We start from the raw sequence: 20,716 nt of genomic DNA on the forward strand, positions 1-20,716 counted from the left end.
CTCTCTCTCTCTCTCTCTCTCGGTATGGGTCACAAATGATTCTGACCACCAGTGCTGTTTTTGAGCGAGGACACTTCTCGAAATCGTGTTCCAAAATCATTATATAAAGGAAATACATGTACCACAGCCATATTTCAAAGGAACTCATGTTTAGCGCTTACTTATCTTCCCAACTGGTGCCACAGAAGAAGGGAGAGAAAGAGAATCAGACGGACCTGGAAAGACAACGAAAGACTGAGGCCTAGTAATGTTAATCAACTCACTACTATCTGTGAGTGCTACATTTCCCTTTTTCTTAATCTTGTTATCGCCTTCAACAGAAAGCGGCCGTTACACTCCTTACCAACAGGGGGCGATATAATTCCAGCGGACCTCCGTTCTGTGGTTAAACCTTCCTGGTGAACGGCAAACGTTCCTTCCGGCTCCGGTCCCCTATCAAGTGGAAAGGTAATGGCAGACCCGGTGTTAAAATCTAAATAAATCTCCCACATCTTGTACCGAATCAAACAAAAATCTATAATATATGATTTATGTTAATGTTATGATGTATCCCAGGGAAGTATTTTTGTTCTAAGCAGTTGTTAGACGTAGATATTATTATTCTTAGTCAGGAAGTTAACCGACTATGGCGCTGACGGACGACTGCTATATCTACACTGATGCGGCCCGCTGTCGTATTAACTCGAATTTAATTCAAGCACTGAAATTAAAGTGTTGAATACTATTTAGTCTGCCGCTGAAGTTACGGTTGGTGTGCTTTGTTGTGGCTCTGACATTTGTGCTTTGTACAGACGGCACTAGCTCAGTTGGGTAGCATGCTAGCATAGCATACTAGCATGCTGCTTTAGCGGAGGCTGATACAGGCGCCTTCCTACGATGTGACACTAATACTTTTCACGTCTGGACGCAGATGCTGATGCCCAAGAAGAATCGCATTGCTATCTATGAGCTCCTCTTCAAGGAGGGAGTCATGGTGGCCAAGAAAGATGTCCACCTGGCCAAGCATCCCGAACTTGCTGACAAGAATGTGCCTAACCTTCATGTGATGAAAGCGATGCAGGTGAGATTCTGAAGCATCTCTCATATTTATTATTGGAGGCTGGAAGCTAAGCAGTATACGTATTTCACTTGGGGAGTTTTTCGTCATTACATTGAATGTTTGTTTGGCAGACTTACTTCCAGTTCTAGTGACAAAACAGCAAGTGAAGTTTTTTTTTGTGTAATGGAGACAAGGACCTTGATATGAAAACACTCTATAATGCAGTCATGAACATGAATCTTGATTATGGCCAGCAGTTTATTGCCATTACAGCACATTGGTGTTATATAGTCTGATCTGTCTTGCACACAGCCTTGTATTATTTGTGTACCCGTTAAAATTTCACTAGAGGATGAACATTGATCATATTCTGTGCTCAGCCAATATTTTGCGTCCAATATGAGATAAATGAGATCGAGGGAACACTTATTGAAATAGTTTTGGTCGTAGTTGAGTTTACTTGCTTGTGCTTCCTGTTTCGTAAATTAAAGCTCAAGTTCTTCTTCCTTGTTTTGCAGTCCTTGAAGTCGTGTGGGTACGTCAAGGAGCAATTTGCCTGGCGCCACTTCTACTGGTACCTCACCAACGAGGGTATCCAGTACCTGAGAGACTTCCTCCACCTCCCCCCAGAGATCGTGCCAGCCACCCTGCGTCGCCAGACCCGCCCTGAGACCGCAAGGCCCAGGCCCAAGGGTGAGTTTATTTGCCAGTTTTTCTGTTACGGTGTCATTTCAAGCCTGCCACTCAGGCTCGTTCTGTAGTCTTTACAAAAGAAACACAAGTCCTAAGTCTTTTGATGCAGACTTGCTGAGTGGAGGCATTCCAAACTGATTATCATCATGGAGCTGACACTCAGTTCAACCGCAATGGTGGTTAATGCTCATCAGTTTACTGTAGTTGAAGGTGACCAGTAGAAACGGTCTCTATAATGACACTGGATATTTGTACTTTTCTTATCAATGACTTTTAGTCTTTTTTACTGAAATGCTTTGATGCCGTTTAGCTCTGTTCTTTTCATGGTATTGCAAAGCACTGAATCTTCTCGCAGTTGTCATTAATTGAATCTAAGATAATATATTCATATATTTGTTTTCAATTGGGGGATAAACTCGACCTCTTTTGTAACTTTGTGTTGCTAACAGGAGGTGGGGCTGTAGAGTTTGATCACATGGTAAAAATAAAAGTTCATTGCTTAACATACAATGATTTGAGTTTTTTGCTATCATTAAATGAACTTAGTCATTACAGTTATTTGAGTTTGTCTCATTGATTAGCAATGCCCCTAAGGATCAGAACCTTTTTACCGAACCCCTCTAACTTCATCCTTTGTCACACGGAGACATTCTCACTGCTCTCCATTGAGGCAGGGTGGTCTCAACCGCAACCCACAAAATTCTTTTTATTTATTTTTTCAAGATGATGGCTGATTTCAGTGGTACATTTATACGATTAACATTCTTTTGTGGTTATTTCAGAAAGGTTTCAATTGGAACAACCACCAGGGTTTTTACTGTAACACGTAATTGATGTTTGCAGCTCAGGCCCGCCCACAAGCTAACCTAGCATCAGCCACACAAGAGAACATATAAAATATGTTGCCTAGAATTGGGCTTAAATTATCTGCTGGTCGGTTCCTGAATAATTATGTGAAATATTGAAATACATTACATGTTCGGTATATATTTAGGAATTAGTTTTTACCTCAGTGCTTGCAGGCAAATTTGCAGCAGGTATCTTTGCGTTTCACATTAGCTTTAAACATTTCCCTAAACCACTGAGTAGACTGGATCTAAGGTGTGTGTCCTCATGTTCGTGTCTGCAGGAATGGAAGGCGAGAGGCCCGCCCGCCTCAACCGTGGGGAGGCTGACAGAGATACCTACAGGCGATCTGCTGCACCCCGTAAGTAAAGAACCAACTCACAAAGTCTTGCTAAAAAAGAAAAAAAAAAAAAGCTGTTTAGTTGCTTTGTTCACAACTTTTTCTTCTCTCACAGCTGGTGCTGATAAGAAGGCCGAGGCCGGTGCTGGAGCTGCTACTGAATTCCAGTTTGTGAGTATTGATTTCTGCTTTCAGTTATGAATTTGCATGTGTGATACTGCACTACTTTACGCTACTTTATGAATTTCTTGTAATCTTAATGGTTAAGATTTTAGGTCTCTGTTTTAAAAGAATTGAGGTTGACATTTCATCAATCTTCCTGTTACAGAGAGGTGGCTTTGGACGTGGCCGAGGACAGCAGCCTCAGTAATTTTCACTCACATTTTCTGTACAATAAAGAAATGAAAAATACAATTTTGACTTGGTATTTTTTTGAAGCCGTGTTCCAATTCTAAATGGGAGAAAAGTACTTTATGACGCACAACATTACAGACACAACACAAGCAGACACTGGCCATTAATGTGAAATACTGGTGTTTATTTGTTGGCACATTTATATTACAATCTTCAGTCTTCTCGCACTGGTTTTAATCCCACAGTCCCAAATGACAAAAGAGGAAAATAAAATTCCAGTGACATAGGGGAACACAACTGTCAAACTTCAAGGCTGCGGTCAAAAGCTAGAAGTGCAGATTTATTTTCTTGTCATTCTTTTGCACACATTTTGGGGGTCATCAACCTCAATGATTTTCAAAGAATCTTCAGCATGTGCTCCAAATGTTACAGCTTTGACCACCAGATGGGGCTAGAGATGAACCACTCCTTTTGGTTAGTTGCACGAAGCGACTTGTAAATTCAAATTGTTTTGAGGATAAATATTTTTCTGTTTCTAAAGGCTCAGTTAAATATATCAATTGTCAGCAGAAATACCAATCTTAGGATGGATGACTGCATCACTTTTAATCTGCCAATGTCGAGAGGTTTACTTCATTTACTTTGTCACTGAACTTTTATCACTCGTGAGCACAGCTGTTGAAGGGACGCGGACGTTGAACTTTACTGTCCGAGGTCAGAGTGTGTCCTCTGACTGTCATGGGGCTGCATTATTTATTTACATGACATCAGCTTGTCAATAGCACATGGGTTTTAGAACGAAAATGACACACACACACGCACACAAAAAAAAAAAAAAAAATTGGACAAACCAGTCTCGATTAAGTCACTAGCTGTTAAAAGAAAATCCTCCTCACATTCATTTTGACAGTGTACCTGTCACCGGCATCAGACAAGTGAGGGCGAATTAAAGCGCCTTCAGGTGCATGATTCAGTGAGAACCAAGATCTTATCAACATGTGCGATAGGGCATCGTAAAAAGCTGGACTTTGGTCGTCACGCCTAATCATCAGGGTTAAGTCCCAAACTGTTGCTATAAAGACGACGAGTCTGTGGATTAGCTCGTTAAAAATTCTGGCATTTCAAAGTGTAGCGCAAGATTAGCTGGCCAAAAATGTTAATATCATTGTACGCTCGTGTCCTCTAGTTGCAGATCCACTAGTTTTGGGGGGTATTTCACCAGAGGGCTTTCTGCAACTCGCTTCCTGGAGAGTTAAATCGTCACGCTGCAGTTTGCTGTTCCTGCAAAAGTTAAACACCAGCCTCTTGAGATGCAGTCTGTTTAGCATTACATTAATTTAACATTGAAAGCGGCTAGAAGTCATTCAATTACTGAGTATCATTAGGATTTTATACTCACTCATGAACAGTTTGGAGGGGGGGGGGTTTACTCACAGCTGCCATTTCATTACCAGCGCTGTTCCCTCCACATTTCATTCAAATGGCATGTACAATGTCCCAAACCAAAGGTTTTTAACCCATTTGGGACCACTTGGCTGGTATCTACTTTATTTTGGTCTGTGGAGGCCAAAATTGAGCCGAAATAAAGTTTGATGTTAGACTTGCATGTTAGAATTCACTTACAAAAGGCATGTGTTTACAGCTTGTCTAGCACCCGGTTAGGTGACGTGACCTCCCGTTTGGTTATCACACATTTACACGCACACGGAAAACAGAATCATGCTCGTGTTCAAGAGGTCCGTCACAAAAAAGAAACCCCTCCAAAGTAAAATGAAGGCAGATCAGGAAGTACTTTAGATTACAGTTATCCATAATTGTATTTTGTATGTTTGTTTTTTTGACAAAGCTAAGGTTTTAAAATGACACCCAACTATTTTAATATTTGGCCTGAAGATTTTTTTTTTGAAACACTGAAATATAAATAGGCTCTTCAACTCTGAAGTAACATTCTTTGTTTTTGAGCTTTGGACGCAATCGAGGCCACGCTGAGTCAAGATTTCCCACAGCTCTATGGCCAGGAGCAGTTCTAGCCTCAGCTGACAGTGAAATGTACAACTCATAGATGTGTAAGAGGTGTTAATTCGTTTGACTCTCACCTTTGATCTATACAGAAATAAACAATTTACAATAATAATAATAATAAAAAACCCTCTAACATGCTATCTACAGCGCCTCCAGTTTCACAGTATTGAGCCAGCTGCCTCGACGCCACACTGAGGCCATGTTGGGACACAGCACGCGGGTGGCTTAAGAGACTTTTTGCCAGACGTTGGAGAGGAAAAATAACGACAGCAATGATTTTTTTTTTTATCTAGTATCCAAAGAAAAAGCATTTTACATGTTAAAAACAAAAAGGTCTCAAACTGTACAAGGCTTATTTGTTCTGCATCTTGCCGAAAGACAGCATTGTAGATTCCGTTACTTTCAATGTCAAGCAGGTTTTTTTGTTTTGTTTTTTTTTTTAGGTGTGTTTTACCCAGGGAAGGGTTAAAATATATAATAATAATAATAATAATAATAAAATTCTAATGACCGTGATGAAAAGTGCCCACTGAAGTCCCCTGTGCTATGTCTCAGACACAATGTAAACAATTGTCGCCAACCAAACTGAATGTGAGGAGTAAAATAAGAAAATTAGTTTTTAATAACTTAAGTGATATGTGCGGATTTTTTTTTTTCTTAAATTACGAGTCGATGACTTCCGCAAACTACTCCCGACCGCCGCCTGTAGGCGAGGAAGACTCGTAGTTTGTCGCGAGATAGCGTCTTTTTTTTTCTTTAAAAAAAGAGAGGGATAAAACGAAGATAAAGACACTGAGGAGAAAAAGGTGGTTCGTTTCACACTTGTATGCAGACATTCTCTCACTCTCCCCGCAGTAGGTATGCTCTCTTTGAGAGTGAACTTGTAGTGCTTGGCAAGCTTCCCGAATGAGAAACACACTTGACACTTGAAACTGGGGGGCGGGGGGGACTAATAATCATGAGGGAGGAGTGGGAGGGGTTGAATCCTTCTTTAAGATGAGAACGTCAAGGTGCGACACACTCCAACCAGGTCACTTCCCGCACACACCCGTTCTTTCTAAACGCAACGTTTCCTCTCCTTATTCCAAAACAAAAAGAAGCGGGGGAGTGGGGTGGGGGGCCTGGGGGGAGCACGCTAATGGGCACATTCACTCACAGGAAAAAGAAAGGAAAAAAAATGGAGAAAACATTTTTTTTTTTTTAAAAAAGGACCACCAAAAAGCCTTCAGCTTGAGCACTAAGTATACACTTTTACATTACAACAGTAAAAAGTAGTTCTTGCATTCAATAAACACCACATTAAGGGAGCGGAAAGAGGGAGGAGGAGGGGGGGGGGGGGTTCATGCAGTGGTCAGTAAAAAGAAAGAAAAGAGCGGGATGGATGGAGGGAGGGAGGAAGAGAAGGAGGGAAGGAGGAGTCAAAAATTACATTTTACATTTACAAAGTGTTTTCAGGACGAGTCACCCAACACTTGTCATCGAGTCTGCGCCACGGCTCTGGCACAAAGGAGTTGGCAAGGCAAACCATGTCGTTGAGACGAGAGAAGAGAAGAGAAGAAGAGCAGAAGAGAGATGGAGAGAGGAGAGGTGAGGAGAGGAGAGAAGAAAAGAGAAGAGAAGAGAAGAGCAGAAGAGAGATGGAGAGAGGAGAGAAGAGAAGGACAGGACACGAGTAAGAGCGCAGGTGGTGGCAGAAGCTGGAGTAGGAAGAGGAGGAGGAGGAAGAGGAAGTGGGCCGGGGTCGGGGGTTACGGTTTTAGTTATCTGATGCCCGAGACGGAGCTCTGATTGATGCTGTAGGTGGGCGACAGGTCCCCGCCTATCGTGGCCACCAGCGGCGTCCCGTTGCTGGTCAGGCAGCCCTCCTGGAGAGCCTCGAAGTAGGTGGCCTGCACGGGCTTGTGACACTGCAACACTTGCACGGCATCGTCTATTTTAAACCAATCCCTTTTCCTCCCTGTTGGCAGAACAAGACACCATTGTGGGGCGAGTTAAGACATGTGAGACAGATGGGGGGTGGGGGGGGGGGTTCTATGGGCCCCCCGCGGTCGGAATCATAAGGCATTTAAAAAACAACAAAAAATTCAGCCAAATGGGAATCGCACAGTGAAAGCCTGAACAAGAGACGACAATGACGAGTTCAGTCCCACCCTCCCCCACCGCCCCCAATTTGAAAAAGAAAAGCAGCGCTTTACCAATGTTGACCGAGTCCTCCCAGTCTTCCAGTAACTCTGTTACAATAAGAACGTAGACGAAGGTTCTGTGTTTCCTTTCTTGGTTCTGCAGAGGAGGGACAGTTGTGATTTCAATGTGTCCGACCGTCACACAGATTCGGCGGCATTAACGCTCATGTGATCAAGCAGACGTGACAAAACCGGAGCAGGTAGAAAAATCCCCTGGGAGCTCCAACAGGAGGAGGCCGAGCAGGAACTCACAAAACTGCACTTTGTAGCTCTGATCCCCGTTTGAGGGATTTTGGAACCAACATACAGAGTTTTCACTGCACATGCTTGCTTTTCTTGCGAGTGTTTGTTTGGTGATGGACATTTGTGTTGAGAAAAGAAATCTTACCTCAAACACTCCAACCAAGCGACCTAAAGTCCCCTTCACACCGGCCTGTTGGAAGATGATTGAAGACGGTCAGCAAGTGGAGGATAAAGTTAGATCTGATACCTGGCCTAGTATACAATGAGGACAAAGACATTGGAGGGGAGGGGGGGGGGGTTAAAAATAATAAAAAATTACAGGTAGAATGTAAGAGCGTCCACACCCCAACCACTACTTTTCAGCCTCATAACTTTGTCCGCTATTCAGAGTTCATTTACAAACACTCCACGTCAAACTTTTAATTGCTCCACTCCCAACCCACGGCTTCTGAGGCTTCAGCTCAACTCCTGCTCGTTAGGGCTGCCACGCTTCAAACAGCGTCAAAGACCAAGACTTAAAGGTCAGGCGCAAAATAACAACAACTCGCCTTTTCGGGGCGAGCTTTTGCCTTTCTAACGATCTCGCAACACAATCACGACGGTCACAACCTTTTGCAAGAGATAACAATCGGAAACATCCCCCCCCCTCTGGTCACCGCCAGTCGTATACTTGTAACAAAAATAATTTCCGAGAAAGATTAGGACGTCCGTTCCCACAAGTGAATTGTGGGTCAAGTTTCGATGCAGCGCCATGGGGAGCTCTTGCTGACATCTTTGCCGCTTCTTCTTCAGGTTCCAGTTTCAGTCTATAAATAACGAGCCGAGGGGAACGCTCTGTACCATGAGCTTCGGTGTCGGAATCCTCGGACTGGGACCAAGCATTTATTTTAAATAAAACGGGGTGGTCGATATAAAGCCGCCCGGACGAGCCAAGGATTAAGCAATAGGCCAAAAGTCAGTTCTCGCTAATGTGAGATGGAAAAAAAAATCTACCCCCCCAACGCGTTCATGTAACTGAAAACTGCCAGACAGACATCACCTCAGGAGGACGCTCACCAACGCGGAGGCTACATTACTACTTATGCAACGCCACTCGTGACCCTGCCTCTCGCCGCAGGGTCACAACACGACGGCGGCGGCGGGAATACGAGTCCGTCACGCAGAAAAGAACCTCGCGTAACCTTCGGCATGCCGCCGCTGCTATACGTTGCGTCTTCACCGTCACGCTCGACGAGACTCCAAGTCAGCAGGCGCAAGCAATCACATCGCCCGCTCATATAATCATCAGAATAAGCTCGGCGGGATTAGGATATGTCCCGTTACAGCACCATTCAATAAGAGGATTAGGAAAAGCACAGAAAGTGGCACTGAGCGCCACTCAAAGCCACCAAGTCAAAGTTTCTGAATGAAAAAAAGACTTAACACAAGGTGGTGGTGGTGGTGGGGGGGGCGGGGGGGGGGGGAACCTAACCTAACGGTGATGTGGACATGACGTCTGACTCTGTGGGAATTTGTTGGCGGGAACACAGCGCTATCACCCAAGCAGAGTTGGACATGGCATTAGCGTGATGACCGAGATGCTCTGATAGCATGTAGCAAAGGTCGGCGCCGAGCTCGGGAGAAGAGAATTGGTCGGGATGCAGAAGATGCATCGGGTTCAAGTCGGCCCCTGAAAATTCTGCTTTGCCACGCGCGTGTACTGCGCAGGGACTGGTTTGTTTGTTTTGGCTCGTCCCCATCGGTCATCCTTCCTGTGATGTACAGTGTGTATGTGGCAGGTATAACTGAAATGAGGCCAGTTTCGATGTTTGGATAATTATTAATGGGTCTTGCACTTTACTAGCATTATAATCCGGTGTAATCAGCCCACACAACTCCCCCCTCTGAGCTTCGCTACGCTCGGTCTTGAGCCGTTTTCAACGATGCATTAACTTTGCCTTTGAGAGAGGGTTCTGATTGGTCGACGCGCAGTGAGGTTGTGGAGTTGTTTCTTCGCTAGGTGTGAGTACGTATGCTGCTGAATGTAGGGATGATTCATTAAAAAATACTGTTTGTACTTTTTGTATTTAAGAGGGTAAAATAATAAAATGCATATGAAAACCTCCATGCAGATGGACCAGGCCTGAGCCTTGGGCTTTTAACAACTACAAATTGCTTCTCTGTCTTTCCCACAACGCACTTCATTGCCTGAGCAATGAAATGAACCCTCAGAAAAGGACGTTGCTTTAGTTAAAAACAGACTGCATATTAAAGCCTGTGGCTGACTTTTTTTTTCCTCCATCACATGTCACATTAGTTATGATGTGTAATATGAGCGCGGTAAAAGTTCCGGCCAGCAAGTGGTTCAATCTTGGAGACAATGACGGAGAAACAATGCTTTGTAATATGATGCCATGACAGAGCTCACATGTTGCCAGGCGCTGTCTCGCGCCGAGCGTCTATTCAAACAGTATGACTGCATGACTTAATGGGTTCTGGGAGCACGGCCGTCAGCCCGGTGTTATATACAGGCATGATTTAATAGAATGAAACACAATACATCCTGAAAGTGTTCTCAGAACAATATTTCTGGACGTGACGATGAGCGGAAATGCCCGTTGCACCCCCATTTGAGTTATGACACGAAAGGTAAGGTCTACACAAAGGGCAGTTTATTTGGGAACATACAGCAAGGGGGTGAAAAAAAAACTATAGCGATTGCATGTAATTATCAAAATGCAGTCACACAACCAACCTCTTCACACACTTCTCGGGCAGCGGCAATATTGGGCTCCTCTTCTGGCTCCATCCCTCCACCGGGAACAATCCACTTGTCAGGATGTCGACTACTACTCACAAGCAACACCTAGGGAGGATAACAACAGTGCTGGTTTGGCATCCATGTGCTATTTCATGACATGTATACATACACTAAGTGTACGTAAAAGATCTGAGCAGAGGCAAAGCGTGGATTGAGAAAGTTGACTACCATTCGTGCGAGGTGCTGTACAGTTAAAAAGTTTATTTTTCTTTTGAATAACTAAGGTATGACTCATTGAGATAGCTTCCCCCCCCTCTCTCTCTCCCCACGTCGGCATGGTGAGTTCAAGGTACCAACAAACTATTGGAGAGAAGTGCAGGTTTTTAAAGGCTGTGGCAGAAGTCTTGAAGCAATGTGCATGTCACGCAGATGTGGTTCCTCAAAATCAACTAGCCAATGCCGTGCACAGTCTGCACTGTACTTGTACTAAAATGAGGAATTGGATCTGTCTCAATCGGGGTGAAATGCGCGACTCCTGCTTCTAAATCTCACCTTTAGAATGCGAAAGTCTTGAGCTGAGAATGCTGATGAAACCCTTTTGTAACTCAGCCGAAACGAGACCGGATGTAATTTAGCAAAGCAAACTTTAGTGCCACGGTTTAACACTTTAGAGATTAACTAAGACGAAACACACAGTGTTTGGTTATTAGCATGTATCGCGAGCATTGACACATTTTAGCCAATGATGCCTGAACTAAAAATCCATGTCATGTAAATTGTCCGACAATGAAACTTCCAACGCTAACAGGGTTGACTAAGGGTTATTCAGCTCGCCAAACTACCTCAGGGGTGGAGTGTTTTTTAAAATATATATATATATATATATTATTTTACTATCATTACTGTTGTTTTTTATACAGAACGAGCCTTTTTAGCTGCATCATCGTTACAGCTGACCCCTGCCACGGCATTTGCTGTGGTTTGTGTTCGCTGGTCGAAAAACCGGCTGCCCATAGCAGCAACACGGCTAGTTAGCACGCTAGCGTTAGCAGTAGCACGCAGCTAATAGGTTGAGTAAATCAAAGCTGGTAGAAAGCCTCGCCGCCACTGCGGCTAAAGAGGCTTGCATAACTGTTGGTAGGTGCGTGCTCGACAATAACATCCAATACACGACCTCAGTAAAAAGCCAGGGGTGTCAGTTTTGGAAGGGGGCATTTAATTAAAAAAAAGTGACATAAAACACAGCTGCTATTAAAACCCCATCGATTTGTAACAGGTAGAATATTGGCGCTAATGTTAGCCGGGCCCTTCCAGGCAGACACACCGGCGGACTCACCTCCTCCTCAGTTTCGCTCCTGAAGCACAGGCAGGCGGCCCGCTTCTTGTAACCATCCCCGTCGTACGTCCGGGTTTGGTTTGACTTCAGCTTCATCATTTCTAAGGGTGTGGAAGTCCAAAAGTACGGTTAAGTTTACCGGCTGTTAGGGCGGTGATTTCAGACGCAAAGTGCTCCTCCGGGGAACCTCGGCGTTTCGCTCAAAAGAAATAAGTTCTTCTTCGCTTCATTTTCACAAACCTAGGCACATCAGCGGCACGGTCGCCATTACGAGTCGCCGTTACGCCCACGACGTAATGTGACCTATCCGAGCTCAGAGCGCGTAATGAACTTGCGTATCAGGACTAGGGGAATTGGGGCAGCGGCTACGGTAGAAACGCAACACCATGCTCCGACCGGAGGGAGCCGGCGAGGGGAAACTGGCAGTTTTGGCCCCAACCACCTTGTCGTAGACACTTGTTTGCGACAAATGCCATTTATCTATTACATATTTACAAAGACAAAACTCAGCCCCCTTTTTTCTTCCGCCATTAACCATTAATTTTAAACGGTCGCTGTCGCGTTGGTTTCGCTTTCAGCACTGCAGGTAACGGACAGCTCCGGTGTGATGCCGAGCGGGTGTCCCCCACCCCGCCGTCGCCACCCAACTATTTCCGAACACAAAGACCCGATTCTCATTAAAAGTCATCATTCTGACTCAACCCCTTCTGGAATTCTGAGATTAAGGTTTGACGACGAGACTACGCCAAATCCATCGTATCAACGGACCCGACCGGCAAAAGCAACAAAAATACTTTCTGCACCTCACTTCCTTTGTTTTTCTCCCCGATCCGTGATTGGCTGTGCCTTCATCCCTGATTTATTTCACCTATGCTCTCCCTATTTAAGCCCAGCACAAACACTCCCTTGTCTTTTGTTACGTTCACGTGGGCAGGCAGTGATGGTAAATGGATTTTTTTTTTTTTTTTTTCATGTTCTACATTTTAAGTTTACAGGGGAATCATTGATTCGGTTTGTGGCGTTTTCGCAGTATGCTTTTATATGTTTTGGATTTGACTTGTGAAATAAACCTGACTAAAGAAATGAACGTCCTTAAGTCTGAGTTTTGACTGAATAAACAATCAGTACACACTATAAGTGTGAATGCTCCGAAGTGTCATGGCTGGTGCAAGGGACTAGATATATAAAAAAGGATGATTGTTTTTTTTGTTTGTTTTTTTTTTTTTACACCGCTCTGTAACTTGTCAACCGGCAAAGTTGGAACCAAATCATTTTTTAGACCTAATTTGAGACAGAATTCCAGCATAATTAATTTAACCAAAATTAAATTAAAATGCAATAAGAGAAATGAATGAACTCGGCCTCTGATATGTGTAAAAAAACAAAAAACAAAAACAAATCAACTGGTCTGCTTTCTTTTCTTCTTTTTGTTGAGACGGTGATGTATGCTGAAAGTTACAGACCTTTTTTGACTTTTAGAACGTGAATGTTGCAGTGACAATATTTCATGATAGTGAATTTATTATTTATCTCAATTTATTCACACTAAACAGTGGTGGATGTATCACAAAAAATGTCTCAATAACGTGTCATGTGACCTTTTGGTTAGGCGTTGTCTTGGTCTCATTTGAAAATGTGAGCAGCCTAGAGGGAGGACAGTTAAAATGCAAATTGCCTTTGAACTAGAAAATTTAGTGGCCATCATTCATTGATCAGACACTTGTTTGTGTTTGGGATTTGCAGCAAATCACCTTAATAGATATGCACAAACGAGAGATGTATAGAGCAACTTGATACAAAATAAGCACTGAGACAAAAGTTGGCATTTAAAAGTTACAAAAGGTGAAATTAAGTTCACTGTTAGTGCATTTCAGGTGCTTTCAAAAACCACAACTTCTTGAGGGGTGCAAGTAGGGGTGTGACATTTATTTTGAAATGTTTAATTTGCTCAGAAAATCTGTTTTACCTACTGGGGGGGAAAAAATCCTAATATTCAGTTCAAGTGCTGTTTAGTACAGAGTTGACAAAATTAGATAATTTGTTGGTATATTTTCTGAATCACAGAAACAAACCACATACATGGCTCATTAAATTGGAATAACTGGAAATGATGACGTGCATGCCAATACCTGATATATATCATAATTTATTCTTCCAAATCTCATCTGGAAAACTTCCTCAATTCCCTATACTTAGACTTTACACTGTTTTGTAACCCATAGTCACAATGCGATAAAGGAAACACAATGGCAAACACAGAGTGTAATGTTTATGCTGAGTTAGAGGCTATAAATTGCATCCTATGAATTTTTTTGAGGGCCTGCTGGTGTGTTCCCATCTGTGCAAATTTTGTTTGTGTACACACTGTTTCCGAAACAAACTGTTGTAGCCGCGGCCCAGGAGTCATCCAGGGCCTCCACTAATCAGCAGGGGGTTGTTTCCTTCCTCAACTCTAGTGGAACACATGTGGAGCGCTTCCGCAGACCATCGGGAGGAGGTTACGAGGGGGCATGGGCAAACATAAACCAGAGCTGCGCTGCAACACAATGGCATGCAATCTGTTGCCGCAGCAACACAATATGGTGCAAACAAAGTGGACTGTGCGTGTCGTGCATATTGTGAATCGCAATGGAAGCGCAATGCAGTTTTAATGATTTGAAATTTTCCTTTATTACAGAGCCACATGCTCGGAGTGAAGTGTAAATAATGTAAGGGTCTGCCTGTCTTGGGTTTCATTCTGCGCCCTCTGCTTTTATACTTCCAGGAAGACAAGCGCAGGCGTCGCACAATTAAACATTGCTGTATAGGGTTGTACTCAAGAGGTTGCAGGTTTACTATGGGCAGTTGCTACGGCAACCCATTCTTTATGTAAGTCTCCAGCGAGCCATTGGCATGCAGGAGTATAGTCACGTCCAAAAGAGGGCGCTCACTGCTTTCAGTGCAATAAGCACTCAAGCTTTTTACTGTTGGTCTCAAAATGCTGAATTATTAATCAAAGCTGCCGGCATCAGATAATCATATAGATTCAGCAGGATTTTGGAAGTTTATCCTCCACTCTTATGTATTGTGTATGAAGTGATGTTGAGCATATCAGTAAGGCTGATGCTCCTAAGGTTCTCTTGCTCTTTAAAAAATGATTCACACGTGACTTTATTCTCCTGGCCATCAATGAACAGCTTTAAAAAAAACAAACAAAAAAAAACATCACTCTTTTAGAGGTGACACAATGCAGGCATGTATCTTGCAGGATTTGCATTAAAGCTAACCTCCTCACTCTCAAAAACCTCTGTGTGCTTACATGTCCAAATAATAAAGCAAATTATTTGCACACCTTTCTAAAACTTCAGAGTTGTAGTGTTGCTAGCATTTTTTTAAAAAAATTTTAGATTGTTTTCTTTTTATCCCAGTGTCTTAATTAGAGAAACTCGTAGAGGAGCACTTGCTGCCTAATGGTGGCAGCAATTTGGTGTTTATAAAGACAAACGACGTCTGCACAAAGGTAAAGCCAAGACATTTAATCACCCTCCAATGCGTAGTTGCAGAAGGTCGTAGAGATCCCTTCTTCCCATTGTTGCAGGCAGCACGTGTGCCAAGCTGGGAGCCTTAAAGGTCAACTCCTTTTCTAGACTTTTTTTTTTGACAGTGTGTGTTCAGATAGTTGTATTTGGTGTCATGAAAAAGTAAAAAAAACAACAACAAAACAAACCCTGTTGCTAAAGCTATTGCTAGTGCAAAATGGTGACATACATCCACAATGTATTGCGATATATTGATCTTATTCTTGTGCAGATTCAACTTGGCGGCATTAGTTCAGTAATGGGAAAACGGGCGATTGTCGCAGCCGAGCTTCACTGACGTAACAGTGAATGAACACAAATTCAGACAAGCGCGCGACAAAGGTTCAGGTCTGTTTAGTGGGAGACTGCAACAATATTAGGCACATTAACCTTTCAAGCGGCGTCTCTTTCTCCAGGTAAATATGCACAGTAATGACTAAATAAGCAGGAGATTGTTCTGTTGTGCCCCGGGCTAGGTTTAGATTGGTCTTGGTTTCACAAAGAGGGGGAAGCAATCGACAGTGCTGTGTGTGATTCTGCTTGGACTTGGACACACTGTTTTCTTCTCTGCAGTCTGAACACACAAGTGTGGTCAACGTTTATGCAACGCAATACAAAAAATGGCCGCAATCATAAAGAGACGATGAGAAAATCCATATTGGAAGAATATGTTTTTTTATACACACACACACAAAAAAAAAAACACTGGCGCCTCATTTCAATGGGACATATTTGTCTGATAATGTTTTTCATATGCAACATTGGCCTGATATTAAAAACCAAACCTCATGCCGCGTTTGTTTGATGCCAAATTCAATATATGGCTTTCATTTTAGGGGATGTTATATTTTCCCCGCCTTTGATACAATATTAATGGCATTTGAGAGATGTTGGATGTCATCCGAACCACCAGGGGCTGCTGTCATGCAAGTTACCAATGCCGCACATGGCAGCCTATACTGACGTCCAACAATTCAACTGCTTTTTTAGTGACAAGTCTCAGAGCGCGGAGATGGCATGTACAGCATATTTATAGAATATAAAATCATCGAAATATGAAGCCATACTTGCCATCAGTGAGTCTGTCCCCGAAGTCGCAGGAGCAGTGGAAGGAGGAACGTTAGCTTTTTATGTCTTTGCCTGAATGGACAACCGCAGGCTTGTAAACATCAGCTGCTGCGAAGGAAGAGAGACCGACACTGTGTGTGTAGGATTTTCTGAACTCTATTCCAATCTATGAAGTGCACCATGAAAATGACCAGGGACTCGTGCGTGCATGTTAAGGTTTTTAGTGGTGAAGGATAACGTTGAAACACTTCCACTCTGTCGTGCAGACACCCACAGAACTGATATTTATAGATTAAAGTCACATTTAACATCCGTCCAATTTCTACGTACTTCACTGCGCTGTGGTTTTTATCAGCAGCATACTTCATGATTCTAGGGAGCTGACGGTACTGAGGGGGAAAAAAACAACCTGGTATGGGCAACGTAAAATGAAAATATTAGTAATTGAAGGTCTGTACTTCAAACACAAGCGGTGACGTGCAGCATGCAACTGTCTCATGGTTTATTGTTTTTTGTATTCAATTCAGATCTGTGGTTGCTTTCGCACCCATTCATGATGCTTGGGTATGCTAGGAAATTTAGGTTGTTTTTGCTTTTGTTCAAATCAGTGTTGGGAATGTAAAATATTCCCTAGATAACCGTGAGTCCATTGAAACCTGACATTTAGTCCAAAACACCAAGGAACGAGGAAGGGCCTCGTGTTTAAAACCTAAAAGGGGGGTGTCTTTGCCCTTTGTGACATCACAAAGTTCTGATTTTCAAAACTGTGCATTTTAGTTGACTCTCTGAACAGCGAAGCGAACCAAAGAGGTACAAGATTGACTTTTCCCATTCCCCAAATTTAATTTGCTGTCCTGTCCTGAAGCCCAAAGAAGCCCAGCTGGTTTGCATGCTGCATCACTGGCATTGCTAATAGGACTCGTAAAGAAACCTGTTTCTGTCAGCAAGTCCACCTGAGATTTGCTCCTGCTGAGGCGGCTGAATCTTGTCCACCGGGCAACTGATCCAATTTACTCATGCTATCAAACCATATTAACGTGCGTCAGTTCTTTTTCTTCCCATGTCCATACATTGCGGCAGGCTTTTAAAAGGAAACTTATAGTTCCATGCTGTTCAATACTTGATTAAAACGCGTGATGTTTTCCTGCTGTCGCAACATGTCCTCAAGCTGATTGTTGAACCATGGATGAAACGGACTCCGCCTCCCCCTTTTTTATGCTACTGTAGAACTGACTGCCTCTGTATGCAGCGCCTCCCCCCCTCCCCCCCTAGGGTTCAAAGGTCACACCTGCGAGAACTGCCAGCGTATCAAAGCTATATATCGCTCACACATGGAGCATATGGCTGATCCCCGAGGCCTGGCCAGCCTGTTTCATCTTAGTTAAGGACCGCTTCAAACAGACAGTGACAAACTGACTCATTTCGCACAGTCTCACAGATTCCCGGCTGCGTCAGTCGCAGGCTCAATTTTATGTAATCAAATGTCAGCGAGAGGACTACCCAGTTTTGAGTATCAGTTGACGCTAATGAAAAGACGCGAGACGCCTACAGATGAGATGTTTTGCCCCGACGAGGTTATTTCCTGCACTCGGGGACGTTTCCATGTCCTCCTCCTTCTCCCTTCACGCGCAGCAATTTTCTCCTTGTCTGAAAAAGTTTCCAGGCAGCTCTTTTAGTTCCCGCTCGGTCATTTCAAACTCTCGTTTATTAAAAGTCTAAATGTTCTCGCGCGGCACGGCTGTCAGCTGGCAAGAGGTGAGTAGGTATGGCAAAAAGGGAGCCCCTCTCAGTCCAAATCAAAGTTTCTCCGAGTTCTCCCCCTCATGCAAATCCAGTTAATAAAGTGAAAAATTGTCTGAAGTCGGAATTTGCATTTTGGATAATCCCCCTAATGTATCCATGAAATGAGAGACGTCTGGGGGCAGGCGATTATGCCTCGGTGGCTAGTCTTTTTCACCGGCATTTTCACTAGTGACTGGAATTAACGTGGCTTAAATTCTCTCCGCCCCATGGCTAATTGAAAGCAGTAATCTCCCGAGCTCGCCTTGCACGTCGGAGACGTGTAGGACTCGGAGGCGTGACGTGTTATCCTCCGAGCGCACGCGTTCAACAAGACCCGTCTCCCGGGGTGTTGCGAGCAGGGACGGGGCCCTCTCGGAGAACTTTTTCCCCAACAAAGTCTCCTAACTGTCGGGAGCAAGCAGAAGAGGTCTGCTGGTGAACTGAGGGGAGGCGACGCGTGCTCATGTGGCAGGTGAAATCTGTCCGGCCTACGGAATCTGTCCGGGGACTTAGGGCAACTTTATTAGGACAAACTACATTGCGGTTTGCAAGATGGCATATTTTGGGAGGGCTTTAAATGGGTTGGAACAGATATTTTTAGCCAGACAGTAAATAAGCTTAGCAGTGTTGTTGCGATTACTCCATAAAAGTAATCCAACTACTGATTACTCCTTTAAAAAAAGTTATGTAATTACTTCTTTAACTACTGTGTTTCATAAGTCATCAATTATTAATTACTAATTACTTTACCATAATATTCTTTCATTTAGACGAGATGAACTCAAAATAATGTTTGTATTTCCAGCTATCAAACGCAATTGCTGTTTTTCCTTTTGCCGTTGCTGTCCTTGTTTTGGTGCGTTGTCGCATATCAGTGACATTGCATGCACGGCTGCATTATCAATTTGCGACATCATTGTGGTTTTTCTTCATTTCAGACATTTTGTGGATGATAAGATATTTTTAGCTGGCAAAATATTTCAGAAAAGTAATGGAATCGTAAGTAAGTTATGATATAATTACCACTTTTGCCAGAGTAATCCCGTTACATTACTCTGTTACTTAAAGTAGTTTAATTACAGTAGTGGATTACTTAGTAATAGATTACTTGCCAGCACTGGAGCTTAGATAGATATAATCATATCGATCTATTGATCTGTTCGTTCGTCCGTCCGTCCGTCCTAATAGAGTTGCCGTATGCGATGCCGTCAGGTCTCTTGGCCTTACAGACGCCGCTTAGCCAATGACAGTTTGCCATGTCTTTGAAAATTGCCAGAAATCGCAATTGAAATCGCCGGAAATCGTGGACCCCGGACAGATTCCGTAGACCGGACAAATTTTGTACCCACACCGGATCTCACAACGGTCCAGTCAGCTGCCATTCTGTTCAGGAGTTGGATTTTCGGCACGAGGCCATCGCTCAGTCTGGTCATGTAGCTGGAATTTGCTCCGGCGGAGGTGGGATGAATATTCAAAGGGATCAGCTGCAGCTCCAAAGTGCGCAGACAGAGATTACACCGCTGTGAGCCCCCCCCCCCCTTAATATACCACATTCACACACACACACACACACACACACACACACACACACACAAATGCGCTTTTCCCTTCACGTGGTGGTGGAGCTGCTCCAATGTTTCACAGGTGTGCTGCGATCAGACCTGTGAAAGCCTCCGCGAAGCCACTCGGGCCTGTGATCAGGAAGGCGAAGAGCAGCAGCTGCGCATCATCCAGGAGGCAGAGGCAGGGCCACGTACTCCACCGCGACCCTGCTGGAGCTCATACACACACGTGGGGAGGCTGGATAACCTCACTGATGACACAGTGGGGACACGTTTGTTCTCCTTTTTTGTGTGGGGGACTTCATGGGACTTTCATGGGTCCATCAGATGCATGAAAAGTCGCAACCCCCCCCCCCCCCCCCCCCTACCCTCTAATCACACACGCACACACACGCTTGGGCTGACACTCATTTCTCGCCTCTTTGGCTCACTGATGTCGGCCATGCTCTTGGCCATGATTTCATGTGCTCAGCTGCCGCCAACTGTGACTCAAACGGCTCGCTCAGGCGCGCGTGCACACGCACATTCGGGATGGAGGGGTGGGTTTTTTTTTTTTTTGGGGGGGGGGGGGTGTAAAAACTTCTCTCGCGCTGATTGGACTTGTTGGACTTGATGGGCTGATCGATAACGGGGGCAGAGCATGCCGAGCTCCTCGAGAGGCGCCGCCGCCGCACAAACAGCACCTGTGACGGTCGAGGCGACCCGGAGGCGCCGCATCTCCCGCCGGATTAAGTTGACACGGCGCAATCTTTTTTTTCTCTCGCTCTCTCTCTCTCTCTCTCTTTTTTTCCCCCACTTTTTGCTGATGTTGTGACATCTTTCGATCTCCTTCACTTAACTTCTAATACTTGACTGGCGGGCAATCTGACCCCACCCCCTTATTAACATTAACATGTTATATCAGATAAGAAAAACAACACCCCCCCCCCCCACACACACACACACCACCAC

At 44.1% G+C, this 20,716-nt stretch overlaps 3 protein-coding genes across 3 annotated transcripts in view; 2 read left to right on the top strand and 1 right to left on the bottom strand.

Annotated features, from left to right (window-relative positions):
• Positions 1-20,716, top strand: part of phc2b (polyhomeotic homolog 2b (Drosophila)) — a 335,956-nt gene that overhangs the window by 142,467 nt on the left and 172,773 nt on the right. The window lies entirely within an intron of this gene.
• rps10 (ribosomal protein S10) lies at positions 333-3,332 on the top strand. The gene is made up of 6 exons (XM_076024935.1): positions 333-447; positions 911-1,060; positions 1,558-1,732; positions 2,862-2,939; positions 3,034-3,089; positions 3,247-3,332. The coding sequence occupies exons 2-6, from the start codon at positions 911-913 to the stop codon at positions 3,286-3,288; spliced, it is 501 nt and encodes a 166-aa protein (XP_075881050.1). The 5' UTR covers positions 333-447; the 3' UTR covers positions 3,289-3,332.
• On the bottom strand, positions 3,436-12,428 carry nudt3b (nudix (nucleoside diphosphate linked moiety X)-type motif 3b). The gene is made up of 5 exons (XM_076024934.1): positions 11,797-12,428; positions 10,455-10,565; positions 7,866-7,910; positions 7,490-7,574; positions 3,436-7,251 (listed from the first exon to the last, which is right to left on the bottom strand). Exons 1-5 carry the CDS (start codon positions 11,893-11,895, stop codon positions 7,055-7,057), a joined length of 537 nt encoding a protein of 178 aa, XP_075881049.1. The 5' UTR covers positions 11,896-12,428; the 3' UTR covers positions 3,436-7,054.

Source organism: Nelusetta ayraudi, unplaced genomic scaffold, assembly GCF_046127955.1.
Source record: "Nelusetta ayraudi isolate G7.1 ecotype Tasmania unplaced genomic scaffold, CSIRO-AGI_Nayr_v1 ptg000017l, whole genome shotgun sequence".
In the NCBI taxonomy this organism is placed as follows: domain Eukaryota; kingdom Metazoa; phylum Chordata; class Actinopteri; order Tetraodontiformes; family Monacanthidae; genus Nelusetta; species Nelusetta ayraudi.

Bases quoted from the DNA above. Each gene is read 5' to 3' on its own strand.
- rps10 (XM_076024935.1), top strand. From the start codon at position 911: ATGCTGATGCCCAAGAAGAATCGCATTGCTATCTATGAGCTCCTCTTC. The intron at 2,940-3,033 runs GTAAGTAAAGAA...CTTCTCTCACAG, and splicing joins CAGGCGATCTGCTGCACCCC to CTGGTGCTGATAAGAAGGCC. The intron at 3,090-3,246 runs GTGAGTATTGAT...TTCCTGTTACAG, and splicing joins CTGCTACTGAATTCCAGTTT to AGAGGTGGCTTTGGACGTGG.
- nudt3b (XM_076024934.1), bottom strand. From the start codon at position 11,895: ATGATGAAGCTGAAGTCAAACCAAACCCGGACGTACGACGGGGATGGT. The intron at 10,566-11,796 runs GTGAGTCCGCCG...TATCCTCCCTAG, and splicing joins GGAGCGAAACTGAGGAGGAG to GTGTTGCTTGTGAGTAGTAG. The intron at 7,575-7,865 runs GTAAGATTTCTT...CCTCCTCTGCAG, and splicing joins GCTTGGTTGGAGTGTTTGAG to AACCAAGAAAGGAAACACAG.